At 40.9% G+C, this 22,112-nt stretch overlaps 2 protein-coding genes across 12 annotated transcripts in view; both read right to left on the bottom strand.

The window, feature by feature from the left end:
• The window catches only part of LOC134480518 (uncharacterized), a 113,072-nt gene that overhangs the window by 50,610 nt on the left and 40,350 nt on the right, over positions 1-22,112 (bottom strand). For 2 of the 5 annotated variants that reach the window (XR_015629336.1, XR_015629333.1), the window contains exon 6: positions 2,692-3,067. The exons of 2 other annotated variants lie outside the window; for them this stretch is intronic. The gene's annotated coding sequence lies outside the window, so the exon portion shown is untranslated. Of the gene's footprint in view, positions 1-2,691; positions 3,068-22,112 lie in introns of those variants that run through there. One more of the 5 variants, XR_015629334.1, reaches the window with a different exon arrangement.
• Positions 1-22,112, bottom strand: part of LOC134480513 (girdin-like) — a 77,992-nt gene that overhangs the window by 50,610 nt on the left and 5,270 nt on the right. Inside the window, exons 2-6 of one of the 7 annotated variants that reach the window (XR_015629337.1) lie at positions 17,593-17,861; positions 9,952-10,111; positions 8,501-8,632; positions 7,649-7,832; positions 2,911-3,484 (exon numbers count right to left, since the gene is read on the bottom strand). Coding sequence is in view for 4 of the 7 variants with exons in the window: in XM_087568541.1 (XP_087424667.1) it covers positions 3,479-3,484; positions 7,649-7,832; positions 8,501-8,632; positions 9,952-10,111; positions 10,840-10,969 (612 nt within the window). In the remaining 3 variants the exon portion in view is untranslated. Of the gene's footprint in view, positions 1-2,691; positions 3,485-7,648; positions 7,833-8,500; positions 8,633-9,951; positions 10,112-10,839; positions 11,009-17,592; positions 17,862-22,112 lie in introns of those variants that run through there. The other 6 variants (XR_015629338.1, XM_087568542.1, XM_087568541.1 and 3 more) reach the window with 6 other exon arrangements.

Consider the following 22,112-nt stretch of genomic DNA (forward strand, 5'->3'; position numbering starts at 1 on the left):
CAATGCAATCTCCATCAAAATTCAATTCCAATTCTTCATAGGGTTGGATAGAACAATTTGCAAATTCATTTGGAATAACAAGTAACGCAGGATAGCTAAAACTATCCTCAACAATAAAAGGACTTCCCTGGGAATCACCATCCCTGAACTCAACCAGTTTACAGAGCATTAGTGATAAAACTGTATGGTATTGGTATAGAGACAGGAAGATAGACCAGTGGAATAGAACTGCAGACCCAGAAATGAACCAGCACACCTATGGTCCCTTGATTTTTGACAAAGGAGACAAAAGCATCCAGTGGAAAAAGGATAGCATTTTTAGCAAAGGGTGCTGGTTCAAATGGAGGTCAGCATATGGAGTAGTACAAATCATCCCCTTCTTATTGCCCTGTGTAAAGCTTAAGTCCAGGTGGATCAAGGACCTCTACATCAAACCAGATCACTCAAACTAATAGAAGCAAAAGCAGGTAAGAATCTTGAACACAAGGACACTGGAAAAAATTTCCTGAACGAAACACGAATGGCTTATGCTCTATGATCAAGAATAGACAAATGGGACCTCATAAAGCTACAAAGCTTCTGTAAGACAAAGGACACTGTGGTTAGGACAAAACAGCAACCAACAGACTGGGAAAAGACCTTTACTAATCCTACAACTGATAGAGGGCTAATATCCAGAATATACAAAGAACTCATGAAGTTGGACTGCAGGGAGACTAATAATCCTATTAAAAATTGCAGTTCAGAGCTAAACAAAGAATTCATAGCTGAGGAATATGGAGTGGCTGAGAAGCACCAAAAGAAATGTTCAACATCTTTAGTTATGTGGGAAATGCAAATCAAAACAACCCTGAGATTCCACCTCACACCAGTCTGAGCGGCTAAGATAAAACACTCAGGTGACAGAAGATGCTTTTGCGGATGTGAAAAAGAGGAACACGCCTCCATTGTTGGTGAGATTGCAGACTGGTACAACCATTCTGGATATCAGTCTGGAGGTTCCTCAGAAAATTAGACATTGCACTAGCTGAGGACCCAGCTATACTTCTCTTGCACATATACCCAAAAGATGCTCCAACATACAACAGGGCACATGCTCTACCATGTTCATAGCAGCCTTATTTATAATAGTCAGAAAATGAAAAGATCCCAGATGCCCTTCAACAGAGGAATGGAAACAGAAAGTGTGGTACATCTACACAATGGACTACTACAGATATATCAAAAACAATGACTTCATGAAATTCATAGACAAAGAGAACGAACTAAAACATATCCTCGTGAGTGAGTTAACCCAATGACAGAAATACACACATGGTATGCACTCATTGATAAGTGGATATTAGCCCAAATGCTCAAATTCTCCAAGATTCACAGACCAAATGAAATTCAGGAAGTATGACCAAAATGCTGATTCTTCACTCCTTCCTTTAAAGGAGAAGAAGAATCCCTATTGAAGGGATAGGGATGCAAAGTTTAAAACAGAGCCTAGAGGAATGTCCATTCAGAGTCTACCCCACATGTGGCCTATACATATACAGCCTTCAAACTAGATAAGGTGGATGAAGCTAAGAAGTGCAGGCTGATAGGAACTGGATATAGATGTCTCCTGAGAGGCACAGCTAGATCATGTCAAATACAGTGGCAAATGCTAGCAGCAAACCATTGAACTGAGAACCGGACCTCAGTTGGAGGAATTACAGAAAGATTGAAAGAGCTGAAGGGACTTGCAACCCCATAAGGACAACCATGCCTGCCAAGCAGAGATCCCAGAGACTAAACCACTACCCAATCACTATACAGGGACTGTACCATGGCCTCATCTGCATGTGTATCAGAGGATGGTCTTCTTGGGCACAAATGGAATGAACAGCCCTTGGTCCTGCCTAGGCTGGGAAAGTGGATGGCTGGTGAAGGGAATACTTTTATAGCAGAGGTGGAGGGCGATGGTATTCAGACTTATTTCTGGAAAAGAAGGAAGGAATAACATTTGAATTCGAAATGAAAAATATCCAACTAAAAATCAACAACAACAAAAGGGTATTTTGAGCTTTGAATCAAAATAAGCCACAGTCAGGAAACAGAGAATTGTATGCCTATGGTTTTCTTCAAATATGCTCAGGGCCCAGGTAGGTTCTGGGTCCAGGCTGGACCAAGTAAGTTCCTGCCACTGACTGCTCTTCTATTCATGTTTCCAGAGGCACCATGCAGATTAATATTGGACCAGAGATGTGGGCAGAGCTGGTCAGAAGTGGCTTTCTTTCCTGTGGTCTCAGGATTATCTGCATTCCTGGGTGTTCAGCATTTTCTGCCCCGGGATTTGGGTGCAGGATTCCCGATGGCTTTAAACTCCCTTATACCATGTTTATATGTTCTGGGAGGTGTTACAGAAAAATTAATGTTTATCCTATTAATTTGGTCAAAACTGTCATCGACAGAGTATAATTTAGAGGTAACTATATATTTGACAGCAAGCATACACAGTGGGTAATGTATGCATGATGAAGTTGAAATTCAGAGTTGGAAACACAGTGCACAGTGACTGTATAAATGCCTGTGAATCTCAGTCTGACTGGGAAGTGATTTGATGCCCATTCCCCATGAGAAAGCAGAGATCCATCCCTCCCTGATAGCTGTGGGACTTCAGATGTTGACACTAATGATCAATAAAGAAGGTTCTTAAGAGTGAAGTGTTTGAGATTACTCCTTTATTGACCAGAATACATCCAATTTACTTGATAGTAACCAGATGCAGGTAGTAAATATATACAGTCTATATCCTTATCAAAATAGAAAAGGAAATGAACAAAACAACAACAACAGATAAATAATAAATCTTCAAATGAATAGAAGGAAAACCAAATAACCAAAACAATTAAAAATTAACCAAACTTTAAATAGAAGAATTGCGCTAAGCATTCTTTTGCTGCTCCTTTTGCAGAATAGACTTATAGCCTGTGGCTTGCCTTGGAGACATAGTAGACAAGCAGTTAGTGATGGTAACAATCTTTTCGAGAGGAGTGGAAGTAGGTCTGTTTTGTTGGAGTGGGGGTATTAAGGAAAAAGCCTACCAATGCTGAGTATAAATGATATTACAGACTTTGTCACAAAGTCTTTCCAATATTGTGAACTGATCTCCACGAAACTCTTCTGGATGACCCATCAGGACAAGTACAAATTTACACGTGCACAGTCTTTCTGGATGACCAGCAGCTCTTGATTGATGTGCATCAGCACTTCTCTGCGTCCCTCAAAAAGTGCACACTTGTTGGAGATGCTGAGGTGAAAGTACGGCCTATTCAATCCAAAGAAGTTAAACTAAAGGAGGAAAATGCAGTTCACAATTGCTATGGACACTACAGATGAGACGCAATAGTGGTGTATTTGCTGTGCACACTTAGTTCTCCTCCTGTAGCACTTCTCTCCAAGGGAGATCTTGTCCTGGACTGTGTCATGTTCGAGTTTCTGCTGGAGAATTTCAGACCTAGCAGAGCAAGGGAATAAAGATTTATTGAGTGGTTGTCAATTCAGCTCTCCCTCTTACATCAGCTCTATTCAGTTGGACAATCCAGCATGACCTGTCAGCTGAGGTCAGTCCCTGCATCCCCAAGTGACATAGAGTACCTACGCTTGGATTTATATCTCATCTTTTAACACTACTAGAATTTGAACTGTGGACTATGCACTGTGCTGGGATTAAGAGAAAAATGAGCATATTTCCCCACTGGTCCAGGTATATGACATTGAATAATAACATTGTAGCTGGGTCTGAATCTGAGTTCAAGTGTGGTATGAGCAACCTAGAATACCATGTGGATTCCTTCTGGAGAACATGCCCAGAATTGAGGTGAAATTTCTGATTATGTTAGCACTGAAGGAACCCGTCTAGTTTCCATTTGTAACCACTGTATCTGCAAATACACAGAGAAGCCATCTCACATCAAATCCATGGGAATTGCATAGATCCTGTAATCACTGAGAATGTGCTCCATGCAAATCTTCCCAGCGTACACATGGACATTAAAGGTGCTTGTGATGTAGAAACAGAATAGCCCCCCTGTAAGTCTATGGCTAGTGTAAGGCAATTTGTGAGAGGACAGAAGAGAAAATGTCCTCAGATCTTTCCTGAGAGATCATAGGAAGAAAGGAGTAGAACATAGCAAGAAATACAGAGGATGATATATATTGTTTCATGGGCAAAATTCACATGAACTGTACCAGAACAATACTCTGAGTAGCTCCTTAGCTGCCTGAGGCTGAAATCCAGGTGGGGTGGTCATCCACCCAAAAAGGGTATTTATATAGGGAAGGATATTCAAATGGCTTCTTCCAGCCTATGTTCCTACCTGAACATTAATGCTTAATGTAAAGATTCCCCAGGATTCACTGGAGGTATAAAAACAAATGTTGAGCGTAATATGTACATAGTGGCCAGAGCCCATAGACAGCTCATTCAGTGATGTGCTGTCCTCCCATAAACCGTCATAGACTCAGGGTTCTTTCCCCATTAACAATCTGGCTTAGCAAGTCCCAAAGGTTGTGTAGAGCTGTCTTGTTGCTCAGCAAAGGATCATATGTTGGTGGTGGACTAGACTCTTGTTCTTGTTCACTCTTTCAGACTTTCCCCAAAGTGTGCAACTTCTTCTAATCGGAGCTGTCTTTACCATAGCCTGAGTGACTTCATGCCCAAAGCTAGAATCATAGGAAATCTCCATAACCAGGATCCAAATCAACAAATTTTCTCCCCGTAATGTGATTGTTCCACAGATAATTTGAATAAGTAAGTAAACGCTTGCATGGATTTTCTCACACTGAATCAGAATCTATGGAAGGGCTCCATCGTATGGTACACTTTTACTCCTTGGCTTATGGACGTCTGGATAGATTCTCCTTCAAGGTTACTCTGGGACCACTACAACATTGATGCTCCCTAGTTGCAATGGCAATACCTACTCCTTGTTGTGGAATCACTGGGTTAACTAAAACTTCTGTTCCACTTTCTGAACATGGCTTCTCATAGGGCTACCTGTTCTTACACTGTCAGACCCATTTGAAGCTCATCATTTCTCCTAACCCATTGAGGCTGAAATTAACTGAGAGAAAATGATGTTGATCGACAGTTGCAGAATGCTACACAGATAACATAGAGGAGCGCTTTGGATTATCTGTGCACCTAAAGGGGTTCCTGAAACTGCCCTGTTCTTGCACCACAGCATAGCTATGCGACTTTTTCTGGATGACGATACAATTCCAAGCAACTCAAATTCTCAATGAATAAAATCCAAGCCAAACTCCCAGGGGAAGTTGTAGTTGCCAAGGTAGCTCGAAAGTAATGGTAGCAGGCAATGTGGAAAGCAACCTTGGAGAAGACACAGTGAGTGACATAACCTTCCAGTGGGCTTTCACAATTCACAAAGAACAGAGAAGCCGCATAAACTCATGGATTTTATAGAGAAGCCTTGCACTTACCGCCCTGTACTCCATTCCTTTGATGTGCTCCAAAGGATTTCAATGCAGATCAGTAGTTTTGCCCCTAATCACTTGAAAATCTAACTTTACAGGTGTTTTTGTGTCCTCTTTTTGGGGGTTGCATTTCTAAAGGATTTTATTATCCTGCTTCTACACCATAAGAAAAAGGGACCTGCAAGCTCTAGGCCTGTACCATTTGTTACCCCTGTGAAAAACGACTCACTTGAACATATTTCCACTCCTCCCCCAGACTTCACAAGATAATTCTGTTCTGAAATTTTTGGAAACAGAATAAATTAGTAATTTAAGTTTCCTTTTGCTGTACAGAGCTAGATGGAGATGCTAAATGACTGGGCAGCTCTATTTCATGTTTCATGGATGTAAAGTGAACGCTTAGAGTACTTTTCTCATGAAACTTGGAAATAGAGGAAAACACACGTTCACTACTGCAAACATACACACACACACACACACACACACACACATATACCCACACACACACCACACACACACACACACACAAACACACACACACACACACACACACACACAGACATACACAGATACTCACTTGCACGCACAAATGAAAACTTTGATCTTGTGCAGCACATTTCCTGTTGAGTGAGGAATTACTGGGAACAATGCTGTGTACAAGTCTCTTAGACTCAAGCAGGCTGTGCTGCCCTGGCCTGTACTCATTTCCACTTCAGGAAACCTTTCTATGCAGATACTTGCTGGTCCGACAAGTAAGTTACATGTTCTGCACAGATAGCCTAAACAACACAACATCAAATCCCCAAGAGAGAGATTTCTAGGAAAAGACTCCATCAAGCGCTATGCTGACTCATCATAGGCCCCTCACTAAAACTACCCTGTTTCCTTCATAGAAGACTTTGGAAGCATCAGAGAAGACAGTAACTAATGGTCAGTTCCCAGGAACTTTTCATCACATTAGAGTTCATGTGATATTAAAACAACCTCAATGTCAGTCAGAAAAAGGCTAAATAAATAACATACAGTGAATTTTCTGGAATGCAGCACTGTGTACAATATTGAGAGGGAATCTATCCTGTGAGAATGCAGTGCCCATGATATAGTCAGCAAAGAAATGTCAGCAGAGGGATGCACTCTAGGATTCCATGCAAGATCATGGTGAAGCCAATAAGACAATCCAGAATCTTCCCGGGCGATAACTCTGTTCAGGTACAGTGAAGAAATCTAATCCTTATTTTTAAAAGAGCTGAATGGTTTAAGAATGTGTTGAGACAAATAAGAGAGGGGGCTCCACTTGGAACTGGACGAATGATGCAAAGACTGCTGGCCAGCACAAAAAAAGGAAGCTTCATGTTTGTTGAGAGACCTAGGCTTAAAGGACTAAGTTAGATAATGACTGGACAAAACTGCATGTCATGAACTGGCCTCCCCGCATGCTCCCTAAGATGCAGGTCAGCAGAGCAATGCACCTTTCTTGAGAATTGGGGGTATATACTGATAACTTTGTTCTTGAAGTCTCAAATCTCTCATGGCAACCCTCAGCCTTTGAGAAACTTTTTCCACATCCTTGCTCTTCTAACCAGCTTCAGACTGTAAGGCCCAGTTTTGAACTCTGCAGGAGCACTCAAATAAGACAGGACTGACATGCTGATACACAGGCTCTGTAGTTACCCAAGATCTATGAAGCATGAAGTCACGATCTTCATATACAGGGACATGAGGGGAGGAAGAACAGAAGCCACCACAATTGAAAATGAGAACCATTTCTTTGGCATTTCCACCAGGCTCTCCTCCTTGAAAACTACTTACTTCCTGAGTCTCACACGAACCCTGTAAAAAAAATGAGCTCCAGGCTTTTGCTTCATCCCTCAAAGCCCTGTTCTAGTCTAAAGAGGGGCTCCCACATACCACCCTCCATACATAATGGCATGTAGTGCTGTGCTGTGTGATCAACCTATCTCCCTTAATGAAGTGCAGATTCTCAAAGAGCAGGAACATTTGCTTTCCAAACATGCAGTTTCTTGAAAAGGGGCTATCTCAACAGAAGGCCTTGTAAACCATCACATGAATGAACACTTGGATGAGACCTAGGTCAGGACATGGATCAGTCAATAGAAAGTTACATTGGTTTGTCTATGGTTATCGTAAGACATGAGGACAACCTGACCCTGAGTCCTAACCCTACCTGCTGTTGCTTGGCACTGGGGTCACAGATGTTCATTCCGGCCTCTTCACAGAGCCTCTTTGCCTCCACAGAGGATGCCTGCAGTTCAGTCTGCTCCACCAGCAGTTCTCTCTTCTCATTCAGCAAAATCTGTATATTGTTCTTCAATTGAGCTTGTTCACGTAGGAGCTGGGAGTGCCTGATGCTGAACCACAAACAAAAAATGGTAAATCGCAGGCACCTTCTATTTGCCTGTCACTCCTGCAAGTCCAATCATCCGTTCAAGGGTCCTCATCCTCAGAAATCCCCAGAATAGAGCCACACTATACAAGTTAGCACCAATTAGAGGAGGTCAAATCCAGAGGGCACATTCCACAAGAATCAAAGTACTTCTGAAAATCCTGACATTAAGACGGTTTATATAAATCAAGGAAGAAGAGATGGTCCATAAGGGAGCTCGTATGTCCATGGTATGGTGAAACCATCTTCACGTTGTGGAAAAAGCCCCTCTGAGGGGTAGTTGAAGACCCAATAGCTATACAATCTTTCCATGTGTTTCTCATGGATCACAGATCTTTAAATCTCCTGTCAGAGTCCTAGAGATTCAGAGTTGATTGATATTCCCATCATGGTGCAAACCTTTTCTATCTAGAGGATCTTTAACTGGGAAAATAACAATTGGAGGGTCTTCTACACCCTTCACATGTACAACAACTGAGTCCAAGAGCTACAAATCTAAGATCCTTGCCAGGAGGCAGCCTTCTTGTTAAGAGTCAGACACTACAGAACCAGAGCCCTGACTTTTGTTAAAGTCATACAGGACAGAAGCATTCCCTGCCTAGTGCTGGATTCTCATCTCTGTCAGTGACTCACCGGTAGGAACTGTTCACTTGTATGAGCTCCTTGTACCTCTCCATGGCATCACTTATTGAGTTGGTCATCATTTGCATAGCCATCATTCTCATCTCATGTTCAGATTGAAGGACTGGCAATTCGACATGCAGCCTGGGTTAGGCCAAAGGAACAAATAATGTTTTGAACTCACGATTTCAGAATTAGGTGAAATGTAAATAAAAATATATAATAAAAAATTTCAAATTCAAGGAATGGTGGAAGGGAAGAAAGTGGCAAAGTCAAAAACCAGACCAAAACCCAACAGTGAGACTCAATCCACAGAAAATATTTCTATTTAAATAAGCAAACATTTGTTTTGAAATAAGGACTCCTTGGAATCCTGAGAGATATGGTTCTGCAAAGACTCACTATATAGGAGAAGGCAGAGCCTGAGAGCTGCCTGTTTGGGAATAACAACAGTCAAGACCACAGTGACCATTTCTAGGTCACAATAAACAATCCCTGGATAGTTAAAAAAATAAAAAACTAAAGATCAAAGCAGGTGAAACAAATTAGGTAAAATCAGACTGTTCTATTACTTAAACTCAGTATGTACCACATACTTGCTCCTTCAAAGTATTTGTACTGGTTAAGTTTATTGTCCTGGGCACAGGACAACAGAGCCACAGTACCAGTTGGAGGGACCTGACCTTCCAGAGCTGGCACGGTTAGCATGATGGAATTGACTAGTTCAGGAAGAAGATTCCTCCAGTCTGTGCCACAGCTTTGGGCCCAAGAGAAAGCTGTGATGACATTTCTCTTGTTTTGAAAGCAGGTATACTCAATCCTTGGTTTCTATCGTTACATGAATTCCCAGAGGGCATAACTAAGTTTGACAGGGAAGAGGATTTATAGCACCTCCTCCCCTCGGGAGAGTCCTGGGTGCCACCAAGGTATACAGAAGGAGCAAAGTGCTCTGTTGATCAATGTGGGCCTCCACGTACTCATCACTATCATGACCTGCAAAGTGTTGATCAAACAAATCCTCAGACCCCATCAAAGGTCCCAGACGTCCTGATCCTGAGTAAACACCACATATACTTCCACATACATACATACCAACCCATATCCAAACACATTTAGAATGCCAACTACATGCATGGAGGTGCCATAGAATCAGAGTATAATGAACAAATTCAGAGGAAAGAGTGATGACGTGCAGGCATTTCATTCACACACACAGTTGCAGCAAGTGTGACCAGGTCCTTCTATCTGTTTACACAACCAATGCTAATCCAAGAGGCTCGGGGTCAAGTACAAAAGAGGTTGACCATAAACACACAGCACCTAGCTTATCTCACAAGCAAATGCCTGCCAAAGCTCCTTAAAATCCAGGATGAGAGGTGAAACTTTCTCGTGCTATGAGTAAATCTTGAGGTAGCAGAGAGAGAGCGCAAGACAGTGAACAGGTTACTGGGCATAATGACTACCTGTGGTCCCACTCATCATAGATATAAAGATCCAGGATTTGATAAAGTTCATCCCTCTCGAATTGACACTTCTCGATTTCAAATTTGAGTTCCTCCAGTTCCTTTAGACACTCCTCTTGCTTACTGATGACATTTTGGGATGATGCCTTCCTACCAAAACCTGTAGACAGATAAACCCAACTGAATTTGCATATTTGAACCAATGGACAGAATAGATCATTCTGAATCGGAAAAGGAGGTTGAGGAAGGGGAAATGGTAGAGACTGGGTGAATCCCTGAAAGAACAGAAAAGCTTTCTTAAAGGTTGATTCTTAAGCTATGTCCCTCTTCCCAACCTCTAATGCCATACACGTGCCACACTCACTATTACACAATCACCGGCACTGAAAGTTATAATCTGACTGAGACATAAACATCTGCGACATTGTTATCTCATATCAGATGTGGTGCAGATAATCCTGGAGTTCATAATGACTTCATAATGCTTACCACCATCAAGCTCTAACCAAGTGTGGTCCAGCCCAAAATGTCTGAGAACTCAATTCATGACTAGGGGTGTATCCTTCCTTGTTCTTGCCATCAGAGACTTATGTAACCTACAGTAATCTAGAGGATGAAGTGCTTCAACTCCGAAACATGGATGGTCACATTGTTAATCTCACAGTGCCTCCTCCTGCCATTTGTTGACACTCACAGTTAAAAAGCTTCAAGAAAAGACACTGAAGTCTTACCACTTTATGGCTTTCTCTCAAATTAAAGATCAGGAACTCCTGACTCTTGGTTTGCCTTTGAAAAATCCCAAGGCTCCTGCTTGTAAGGCCTAGTCTTAGAAGGCACATCTCAAACCTACCTCCTTGAGGATGTTCCCCAACTCTGCCCACGACTCACCAAGCCTTCCCCAGAATGATTTCCTCCTTCCTGTTTCACTAGAGAGGGGGTCAGCTTCCCTCTGACCTGGTGCGGTCTCTCCTTGATCAACACTTTCCTTCCGAAATAGCCTGAGCAGCTGGCGAAACATGCCTGCTTGTGAACCGAAAGGGAACTGAAGTAATATCCCAAAGGCAGTTGGTGTCACCACAACACTGGTGACATCACAGAAGATTCTAGGGATCTCTTAGATACAATAGAGTGTCCAGTGAACGGCTTACTGGTGATGTCACTGGAAAATTCTATGGCCTACCTATTAACCAGCTCTCCCCACACTGATGAATTTATGTGGGGACCCTTTCCTCCAGTCTCCCATGTGTCACTGGGAATACCATTTGGCAACCTCTATTTCAAAGCTAGATATGTCTCTCTGCTTCATTAGAAGTCAACAATGCTTTTGCTGGGGAGGGTTGCTTACAACCCTGAATTGGAGAACAGATTTTCTTTAGCACCCAAAACTCTAGGGACCAAGGAGGAGGGAGATTTTTCTTAAAAGTAAATCTACTTCTCGAGACAATGCATGTGACACACATTTCGATTCCTGAGCTTTTCCCTTTTTCTGGAGGCCAATATATTTCTTCTATACCTCTGAGTGTATAAAACCTGGAAATATTTGCTTACTGTGCAGTCCTTGAAAGCCGACATTGTTTCCATTTACATATCCATGTATTTCACAAAATCAATGGTCTATAATCCTATTTTTTTGCAATAAAAACTCCTTTTACTTGGGAACATAGTGATCAACTACAGGGCATATATAAAATAATAAATTTCTGTCCGTTTTATATATTATGTAGGACATCCTCCCTTTCTCAAATATAACAAGACAATTAAATTGGACATCAGTGAGCAAATGTCAACTTGGACCTTGTGTTACTACATTGTAACTATATAGCCTTCACTTCTCCAATATCATTCTTCGTGAATAGACAAGTCTAGGTATGAGAATATTGGGGACTGCACCATGATCTTTTACTTGTAGCAAACATAAGAATCAGGAGGATGGGAAGGGAGTGGAATGGCCTGAGTTCAGGTTGAACCTCAATTTTAATGGGTCCATAAGTTCAGGAGGGAGTCTATTTGGCATTGTGATATATGGATTCTGTCTTCTTATCATAGGTGTTATAATAATTCAACATGAATGTGTGCTATAATGCCACCCCACCTCAGAGATGTAAGAGTGAAAATCATGTCTGACCTTTCTGGGAAGAACTCTGCCTTTTACTACCATCTGGAGTTATACAACATCACTATACAAAGCTCAGAAGAGAGGGGTGCAGATATGCGGGCCTTAGAAGTTGAGGATCTTTTCTACTGATCAAGCCACTTGTTTTTCCTATGTAATTTTTCCCTTGCTCTTTTACTAATGGTGGCTGACTTCTTTCCTGGCCTGAGGTAAACTGGAGTCCAATCTTTTGGATTACCGAATCTTCTATTTTTGAGATGACAGTCCCACCAAGGGTCCTACTGCATACACTAGGTATGAATAATTCTCAGGGGCTGGAGTAAGTTAAAAACGTCTGTGACAACAAAGAACTGATTAAGAAAACAAGAGCCCAGCTGCTCATCAAGATCACAGTTGTATGATAGTAAGAAAATGTGAATAGGGCATTGGGTGAAAAGATAAATTAATTAGGAGGTCATAGGCCTAGAAGGGGTAGCCTTTGCTCTCAGTGGAGCTGCCATTCTTTCTGCCATTCCTTGCCCTCTGCCACAGGACCAGAGACTTCCCCATACAACTGGCTGGCCTTGCCAAAGACCTGGCAGGGCTTCTCCCTGTAGAATAGGACAGTAGAGTCCTTGAGGACTCACCAAGAGGTCTCCTCCACACAGGTTCCTTGTTGTCAAAGGGAAATGTTCCTCCAGAATCCTGCCATGGCAGCAGGAATTTCAACCTGGCTGCTCTTGGTCCAGCTCACTGGGTGCAGGCCTGAGGCCCAGGGGTATCTGGGGAAAGAAGCAGCACGCACTACCTCACAGCTCTCTCTTTGTTGGATGCAACTGCTAGGACTGTGATAGGATTTTTGTTTCTTGTGTGTTTATTAGAAATACCTACAAAGCTGATTAAAGTTGTAACATGCCTTCATACCCAGAGTGCAGAATGTTTTTACATCGTTGTTGTTCCTGTTTTATGTTTGGATTTTGTTCTTTAATCCCCTCAGGAAATTTCCCTGTGCTTAGAATGTTAAGCACATGCTCAGGAGGGATCGATTATTCAAGTTAGGCAAAGCTTTTGTTCTCACCATCACTCCACAGATGATGCCATTACTTACTTTCAAATAAGAAAACAGTTATAGAGAAGTAAATTAACCTGTAAGCTATCACTGAAGAAACACATCATGATTGTGGAATGGCACCCCAGTATTTTGTATTTCCTAAGTTATTTTTATTTTAAACATTTTTATTGGATTTTTTTGGGGTACATTTCATTTTTTTTAAATCCTTAAAGGTATCTTTTATTCCTCTCGTCCCATTTACAAGGTGGAATTTCACCTCTGATTGTTAGTCCAGATAGTTTGGTCAATGGCTTAGATATCACCCTGGCCTAGTTTCCTTGGCATAAGCTGAGTTAGAAGCAGGCTGAAAGGTTCAGGACTCAACAAATAATGAATTCAACTACATCTGGATCCCTAGACTCACACCCAGGAAGGGACTGGATTTCCATTCACTATTTAAAAAAAAGATGCAGTTCATTAACATGTAAAAAATTTCTCAAGTATATTAAAGTGTTTACATGGTCATACAGTTTTTCAAATACCTGGCATTCATCTTTTTCCAAATCCTAAAATTTCTTTCTTATTCACATTTTCTTTTTTTGATTATTTCTTAGTATTATTATCATTTTTTAAAATTTTAGTTTTTTAACAGATTCGGAGGAAATTCATAAAATCATCAGATCTTACTATAAAAACCTATATTCAACAAAATTTGAAAATCTTCAGGAAATGGACAGTTTCCTAGACAGATACCAGGTATCGAAGTTAAATCAGGAACAGATAAACCAGTTAAACAACCCCATAACTCCTAAGGAAATAGAAGCAGTCATTAAAGGTCTCCCAACCAAAAAGAGCCCAGGTCCACACGGGTTTAGTGCAGAATTCTATCAAACCTTCATAGAAGACCTCATACCAATATTATCCAAACTATTCCACAAAATTGAAACAGATGGAGCCCTACCGAATTCCTTCTACGAAGCCACAATTACTCTTATACCTAAACCACACAAAGACACAACAAAGAAAGAGAACTTCAGACCAATTTCCCTTATGAATATCGACGCAAAAATACTCAATAAAATTCTGGCAAACCGAATTCAAGAGCACATCAAAACAATCATCCACCATGATCAAGTAGGCTTCATCCCAGGCATGCAGGGATGGTTTAATATACGGAAAACCATCAACGTGATCCATCATATAAACAAACTGAAAGAACAGAACCACATGATCATTTCATTAGATGCTGAGAAAGCATTTGACAAAATTCAACACCCCTTCATGATAAAAGTCCTGGAAAGAATAGGAATTCAAGGCCCATACCTAAACATAGTAAAAGCCATATACAGCAAACCAGTTGCTAACATTAAACTAAATGGAGAGAAACTTGATGCAATCCCACTAAAATCAGGGACTAGACAAGGTTGCCCACTCTCTCTCTACTTATTCAATATAGTTCTTGAAGTCCTAGCCAGAGCAACCAGACAACAAAAGGAGGTCAAGGGGATACAGATCGGAAAAGAAGAGGTCAAAATATCACTATTTGCAGATGATATGATAGTATATTTAAGTGATCCAAAAAGTTCCACCAGAGAACTACTAAAGCTGATAAACAACTTCAGCAAAGTGGCTGGGTATAAAATTAACTCAAATAAATCAGTTGCCTTCCTCTATACAAAAGAGAAACAAGCCGAGAAAGAAATTAGGGAAACGACACCCTTCATAATAGACCCAAATAATATAAAGTACCTCGGTGTGACTTTAACCAAGCAAGTAAAAGATCTGTACAATAAGAACTTCAAGACACTGAGGAAAGAAATTGAAGAAGACCTCAGAAGATGGAAAGATCTCCCATGCTCATGGATTGGCAGATTAATATAGTAAAAATGGCCATTTTACCAAAAGCAATCTACAGATTCAATGCAATCCCCATCAAAATACCAATCCAATTCTTCAAAGAGTTAGACAGAACAATTTGCAAATTCATCTGGAATAACAAAAAACCCAGGATAGCTAAAGCTATCCTCAACAATAAGAGGACTTCAGGGGGAATCACTATCCCTGAACTCAAGCAGTATTACAGAGCAATAGTGATAAAAACTGCATGGTATTGGTACAGAGACAGACAGATAGACCAATGGAAGAGAATTGAAGACCCAGAAATGAACCCACACACCTATGGTCACTTGATTTTTGACAAAGGAGCCAAAACCATCCAATGGAAAAAAGATAGCATTTTCAGGAAATGGTGCTGGTTCAACTGGAGGGCAACATGTAGAAGAATGCAGATCGATCCATGCTTATCACCCTGTACAAAGCTTAAGTCCAAGTGGATCAAGGACCTCCACATCAAACCAGACACACTCACACTAATAGAAGAAAAACTAGGGAAGCATCTGGAACACATGGGCACTGGAAAAAATTTCCTGAACAAAACACCAATGGCTTATGCTCTAAGATCAAGAATCGACAAATGGGATCTCATAAAACTGCAAAGCTTCTGTAAGGCAAAGGACACTGTGGTTAGGACAAAACGGCAACCAACAGATTGGGAAAAGATCTTTACCAATCCTACAACAGATAGAGGCCTTATATCCAAAATATACAAAGAACTCAAGAAGTTAGACCGCAGGGAAACAAATAACCCTATTAAAAATGGGGTTCAGAGCTAAACAAAGAATTCACAGCTGAGGAATGCCGAATGGCTGAGAAACACCTAAAGAAATGTTCAACATCTTTAGTCATAAGGGAAATGCAAATCAAAACAACCCTGAGATTTCACCTCACACCAGTGCGATTGGCTAAGATCAAAAACTCAGGTGACAGCAGATGCTGGCGAGGATGTGGAGAAAGAGGAACACTCCTCCATTGTTGGTGGGATTGCAGACTGGTAAAACCATTCTGGAAATCAGTCTGGAGGTTCCTCAGAAAATTGGACATTGAACTGCCTGAGGATCCAGCTATACCTCTCTTGGGCATATACCCAAAAGATGCCTCAACATATAAAAGAGACACGTGCTCCACTATGTTCATCGCCGCCTTATTTATAATAGCCAGAAAATGGAAAGAACCCAGATGCCCTTCAACAGAGGAATGGATACAGAAAATGTGGTACATCTACACAATGGAATATTACTCAGCTATCAAAAACAACGAGTTTATGAAATTCGTAGGCAAATGGTTGGAACTGGAAAATATCATCCTGAGTGAGCTAACCCAATCACAGAAAGACATACATGGTATTCACTCATTGATAAGTGGCTATTAGCCCAAATGCTTGAATTACCCTAGATCCCTAGAACAAACGAAACTGAAGACGGATGATCAAAATGTGAATGCTTCACTCCTTCTTTAAATGAGGAAAAAGAATACCCTTGGCAGGGAAGGGAGAGGCAAAGATTAAAACAGAGACTGAAGGAACACCCATTCAGAGCCTGCCCCACATGTGGCCCATACATATACAGCCACCCAATTAGACAAGATGGATGAAGCAAAGAAGTGCAGACCGACAGGAGCCGGATGTAGATCGCTCCTGAGAGACACAGCCAGAATACAGCAAATATAGAGGCGAATGCCAGCAGCAAACCACTGAACTGAGAATAGGTCCCCTATTGAAGGAATCAGAGAAAGAACTGGAAGAGCTTGAAGGGGCTCGAGACCCCAAAAGTACAACAATGCCAAGCAACCAGAGCTTCCAGGGACTAAGCCACTACCTAAAGACTATACATGGACTGACCCTGGACTCTGACCCCATAGGTAGCAATGAATATCCTAGTAAGAGCACCAGTGGAAGGGGAAGCCCTGGGTCCTGCTAAGACTGAACCCCCAGTGAACTAGTCTATGGGGGGAGGGCGGCAATGGGGGGAGGGTTGGGAGGGGAACACCCATAAGGAAGGGGAGGGGGGAGGGGGGAGGGGGATGTTTGCCCGGAAACCGGGAAAGGGAATAACACTCGAAATGTATATAAGAAATACTCAAGTTAATAAAAAAAAAAAAAGAATGTAAAAAAAAATTTTAGTTTTTTTTAATAGATATATACTTTTTATTCAAACCTTATTCCATTTCCCAGCTTTTGGTCCATAAGCCCCCCTGCCGTGCCCTCTCCCATATGTATGGTCCCCCAATCCACGCCACTTAGAAACCCCTTCCTGGATATTCCACTGCACTGAGGGTCCAACCTTGGAAGAACAAGGGCTTCCACTTCCACAGGTGCCCCAACAAGGCTAGTCTCTCCTACATATGCAGTTGGACCCCTGGGTCAGTCCATGTATAGTCTTTTGCTAGTGGTTTATTTGGTTGGCATTGCTGTTCATATGGGGTTGCAAGCCCTTCAGCTCTTGGAATCCTTCCTCTAATTCCCATAAAGGGCGTCCTGTTCTCAGTTCAGTAGTTTACTGCTAGCTCTGACCTCTTTATTTGACATGCCCTGGATGTGTCTCTTAGGGGAGATGTATATCCGGTCCCTTTTGTAAGCACTTTTTAGCTTCATCAATCTTACCTAGTTTTGGTGGTTGTATATATATGGGCCACATGTGTGGCAGACTCTGAATGGCTGTTCCTTCAGTCTCTGCTTTAGATTTGGCCTCCATATCCCCTCCTATGGATATTTTTGTTCCCCATTTTAAGAACGAATGGGAGCATCTGCACTTTGGTCATCCTTCTTCTTGAGTTTCCTGAGATCTGTAGATTGCATCTTGGGTAATTCGAGGTTTTGGTCAATATCCACTTATCAATGAGTGCATATTGTCAATGAGGGGTGCTGAGTATCTGGAAGAGAATGAGGGAGAAGAGATGTGAAGAAGGACGCCAAGACAAGAGTCTGATCAAGGCGACAATTTTATTTTTCCCCAAGGCTGAATTTGTACCATAAAAAGGGTAACAGAGAGAGGAGAGAAGTAAGAAACATTTACCCACGCCAAGGACACAATATTCATGTGGTCAGGGAATTGGCTGATGTTGACAGGTTGTCAGAAAGGTCACAGGTTTGTCATATCTATTAGTCAGCAGGATGTTGGTTTTTCAGAAAGGTTACAGGTCATGACATTGGGTATCTTAACGTTACACGTTATCATATGATTATTCATCTTGACCACCATATTTGTATTAGTCTTCTGCAGCTGGCTGGGGATTTTCCATGAACCCCATCATACTTACTTCTAACCATAATAATAACATCAATAATGGAGGGCTTCAAGGCCATCGCTCCCAACAGCATACCAAGTGTGTTTTTCTGTGATTGGATTACCTCACTGTGGATGATATTTTCTAGTTCTTTCCATTTGCCTATGAATTGAACGTAGCATTGTTTTTGATAGCTGAGTGGTACTCCATTGTGTAGATGTACCACATTTTTCGAATCCATTCCTCTGTTGAAGGGCATCTGGGTTCATTCCAGCTTCTGGCTATTATGAATAAGGCTGCTATGAACTTAGTGCAGCATGTGTGTTGTTGTATGAGGGAGTATCTTTTGGGTATATGCCCAGGACAGGTATAGCTGTGTGCTCAGGTAGTGCAATGTCCAATTTTCTGAGGAACCTTCAGACTGATTTCCAGAGTGCTTGTACCAGTTTGCCATCCCAGCAACAATGGAGGAGTGTTCCTCTTTCACCACATCCTCACCAGCATTTGTTGTCACCTGAGTTTTTGATCTTAGACATCCTGACTGGTGTGAGGTGGATTCTTAGGGTTGTTTTGGTTTGCATTTCCCTGATGACTAAGGATGTTGAGCATTTCTTTAGGTGCTTTTCAGCTGTTCGATATTCCTCAGCTGAGAATGTTTTCTTTACCTCTGAACCCCATTTATTAACAGGGATGTTTGGCTCTCTGTACTCTAACTTCTTGTGTTTCGTGTACACTTTGGATATTACCATCCATCAGATGCAGGATTGGTAAGGATTCTTTCCCAATCTGTTGGTTGCCTTTTTGTCCTAATGACATTCTCCTTTGCCTTACAGAAGCTTTTCAGTTTTATGCGGTCCCCCCATTTGTCGATTTTTGATCTTAAAGCATAAGCCATTGGTATTTTGTTCAAGAAATTTTCCTTAGTGCTCATGTCTTCGAGACTCTTTCCTACTTTTTTTTCTATTAATTTTAGTGTATCTGGTTTGATGTGGAGGCCCTTGATCCCCTTGGACTTAAGCTTTGTCCAGGCCAATAAGAATGGGTCAACTTGCATTCTTCTACATGCTGACCTCCAGTTGATCCAGCACCATTTGTTAAAAATGCTATGTTTCTACCATTGGATGTTTTAACTCCTTTGTCAAAGATCAAATGACCATAGGTGTGTGGGTTCATTTCTGTGTCTTCAATTATGTTCCACTGATCTGCCTGTCTGTATGCCAATACCATACAAACTATTGCTCTGTAATACTGCTTGAGGTCAGAGATGGTGATTCCCCCAGAAGTTCTTTTATTGTTGAGTATAGTTTTTGCTATCCTGGGTTTTATGGTATACCGAATGATAGCAAATTGCACTTTCTACCTTTATAAAGAATTGAGTAGGAATATTGATGGTGATGTCATTGAATCTGTAGATTGCTTTTGGCAAAAAGGCCATTTTTTTGTACCATATTCATCCTGCCAATCTATGAGCATGAGAGATCTTTCCATCTTCTGAGATCTTCTTCAGTTTCTTCAGAGATTTGAAGTTCTTGTCGTACAGTTTTTTTTACTGGCTTGGTTCAAGTAACAGCAAGTTATATTATAGTATTTGGGAGTATTGTGAAGGGTGTCATTTCCTTAATTTCTTTCTCAGCCTTTTTACCCTTTGAGTAGAGGAAGGCTACTGAATTGTTTGAGTTAGTTTTATGCTTGGACAGTTTGCTGAAGTTGTTGATCAGGTTAAGTAGTTCTCTGGTGGAATTTTGGTGTTGCTTAAGTATACTATCATATCATCTTCAAATATTAGTGTTTTGACTTCATCCCTTCTAATTTTTATCCCTTTGACCTACTTTCATTGTTTGATTGCTATGGCTAGGACTTTAAGTACCATATTGAAAAAGTAGGGAAAGAGTGGGCAGCCTTGTCTAGTCTCTGATTTTAGTGGGATTCCTTCAATTTTCTCAGTTTAGTTTGATATTAGCTCCTGGTTGGATATATTTTGCATTTTCCTATATTTAGATATGGGCCTTGAATTCCTGATCTTAACAGGACTTTATTAGTGAAAGGGTATTGAATTTTGTCAAATGAATTCTCAGCATCTAAGGAAATGATCATGTGTGTCTTTTTTCCTTTGAGTTTGTTTATATGGTTATTTCGTTGATGGATTTCTGTATATTAAACCATCCCTGCATCCTTGCCATGAGGCCTACTTGATCATGATGGATGATTGTTTGGATGTGTTCTTGGACTCAGTTTGCAAGAATTTTATTGAGCATTTTTGCATCAATATTCATAAAGCAAATAGGTCTGAATTACTCTATCTTTGTTGTATCTTTGTGTGGTTTAGGTATAAGAGTAATTGTGGATTCGTAGAAGGAATTTGGTAGTGCTCTGTCTGTTTCTATTTTGCGGAATAGTTTGGGCAGTATTGGTATGAAGTCTTCTATGAAGGTCTGATAGAATTCTGCACTAAATCCATCTGGTTCTGGGCTCTTTTTGGATGGGAGATGTTTAATAACAGTTTCTATTTCTTTATGAGTTATTGGGTTGTTTAGATGGTTTATTTGTTCCTGATTTAACTGTGGTACCTGGTATCTGTATAGAAAATTGTCCATTTCCTTCACATTTTACAGTTTTGTTAAATATGTTTTTGTAGTAGGATCTGATGATCTTCTTAATTTCTTCAGATTTTATTGTTATGTCTCCCTTTTATTTCTGATTTTATTAATTTGGATACACTCTCTGTGACCTCTGGTTAGTATGGCTAAGTGTTTATTTATCTTGTTGATTTTCTCAAAGAACCAACTCCAGGGTTACTGATTCTTTTGATACTTGGTTTTGTATCTTCTTGTTTGATTTCAGCCCTGAGTTTGATTATTTCCTGTCTTCTACTCCTCTAGGGTTTATTTAATTTTTTTCTAGAGCTTTGAGGTGTGCTGTCAAGCTGCTGACATATGCTCTCTCTTGTTTCTTTTTGCAGGCACTCAGAGCTATGAGTTTTCCTCTTAGCGCTGCTTTTATTGTGTCCTATAAGTTTGGGTATGTTGTATCTTCATTTTCATTAAATTAGAAGAAATCTTTAATTTCTTTCTTATGTCTCCAAAGACCAAGTTTTCATTGACTTCAACTTCCATGTATATGTGGGCTTTCTGTCTTATTTGTTGTTATTGATCAGCAGCCTTAGTCCGTGGTTTTTTTAAAGGATGCATGGGATTATTTCTATCTTCCTATACCTGTTGAGGCTTGTTTTGTGACCGATTATATGGTCAATTTTGGAGAAGGTACCATGAGATGCTGAGAAGAAGGTATATCCTTTTGTTTTAGGGTGTAATGATCTATAAATATATGTTAAATCCATTTGGTTCATAACTTCTGTTAGTCTTTCTATGTCTATGTTTAATTTCTGTTTCCCTGATCTGTCCATTGATGAAAGTGGGGTGTTTAAATCTCCTACTATTATTGTTTGGTGCAATGTATGATTTTTTTGAGCTTTAGAAAGATTTCTCATTGTTTAGGGACACAACTGCTATATACTTGACAAATATAGCAATAACCCAGAACATCCGCAGGAAGCCTGTGACCGTTGGCCACATGAATATGAGTGTCTTTCAAAATTCATCACGATTTTGGTAAGTTCTTTCGCGTAATTGGTGGCTTGGCTTCCCACAAACATGGTCCAGTTGTCTAGAATCTCCTCCTTGGTTAGCACTCATCCTTGTTTTTGTCTTACTCATACACAAGATGCCAGGCCTCAGCCTTCACATGGTCATAGTCCTGAGGGAGGATCCAGTGGAGAATCACATCCTAGTCCAACTTCCCATCCTTGTTCAGATCTGGGAAATCACTGAACTGCTCCCCAGACAAAATCCAGTCTGTCTCAGGGCAATTGTCCTCGTGAGGAAAAGATGTCCACAATGT

Source organism: Rattus norvegicus, chromosome 9 (assembly GCF_021556685.1).
Source record: "Rattus norvegicus strain SHRSP/BbbUtx chromosome 9, alternate assembly SHRSP_T2T, whole genome shotgun sequence".
In the NCBI taxonomy this organism is placed as follows: domain Eukaryota; kingdom Metazoa; phylum Chordata; class Mammalia; order Rodentia; family Muridae; genus Rattus; species Rattus norvegicus.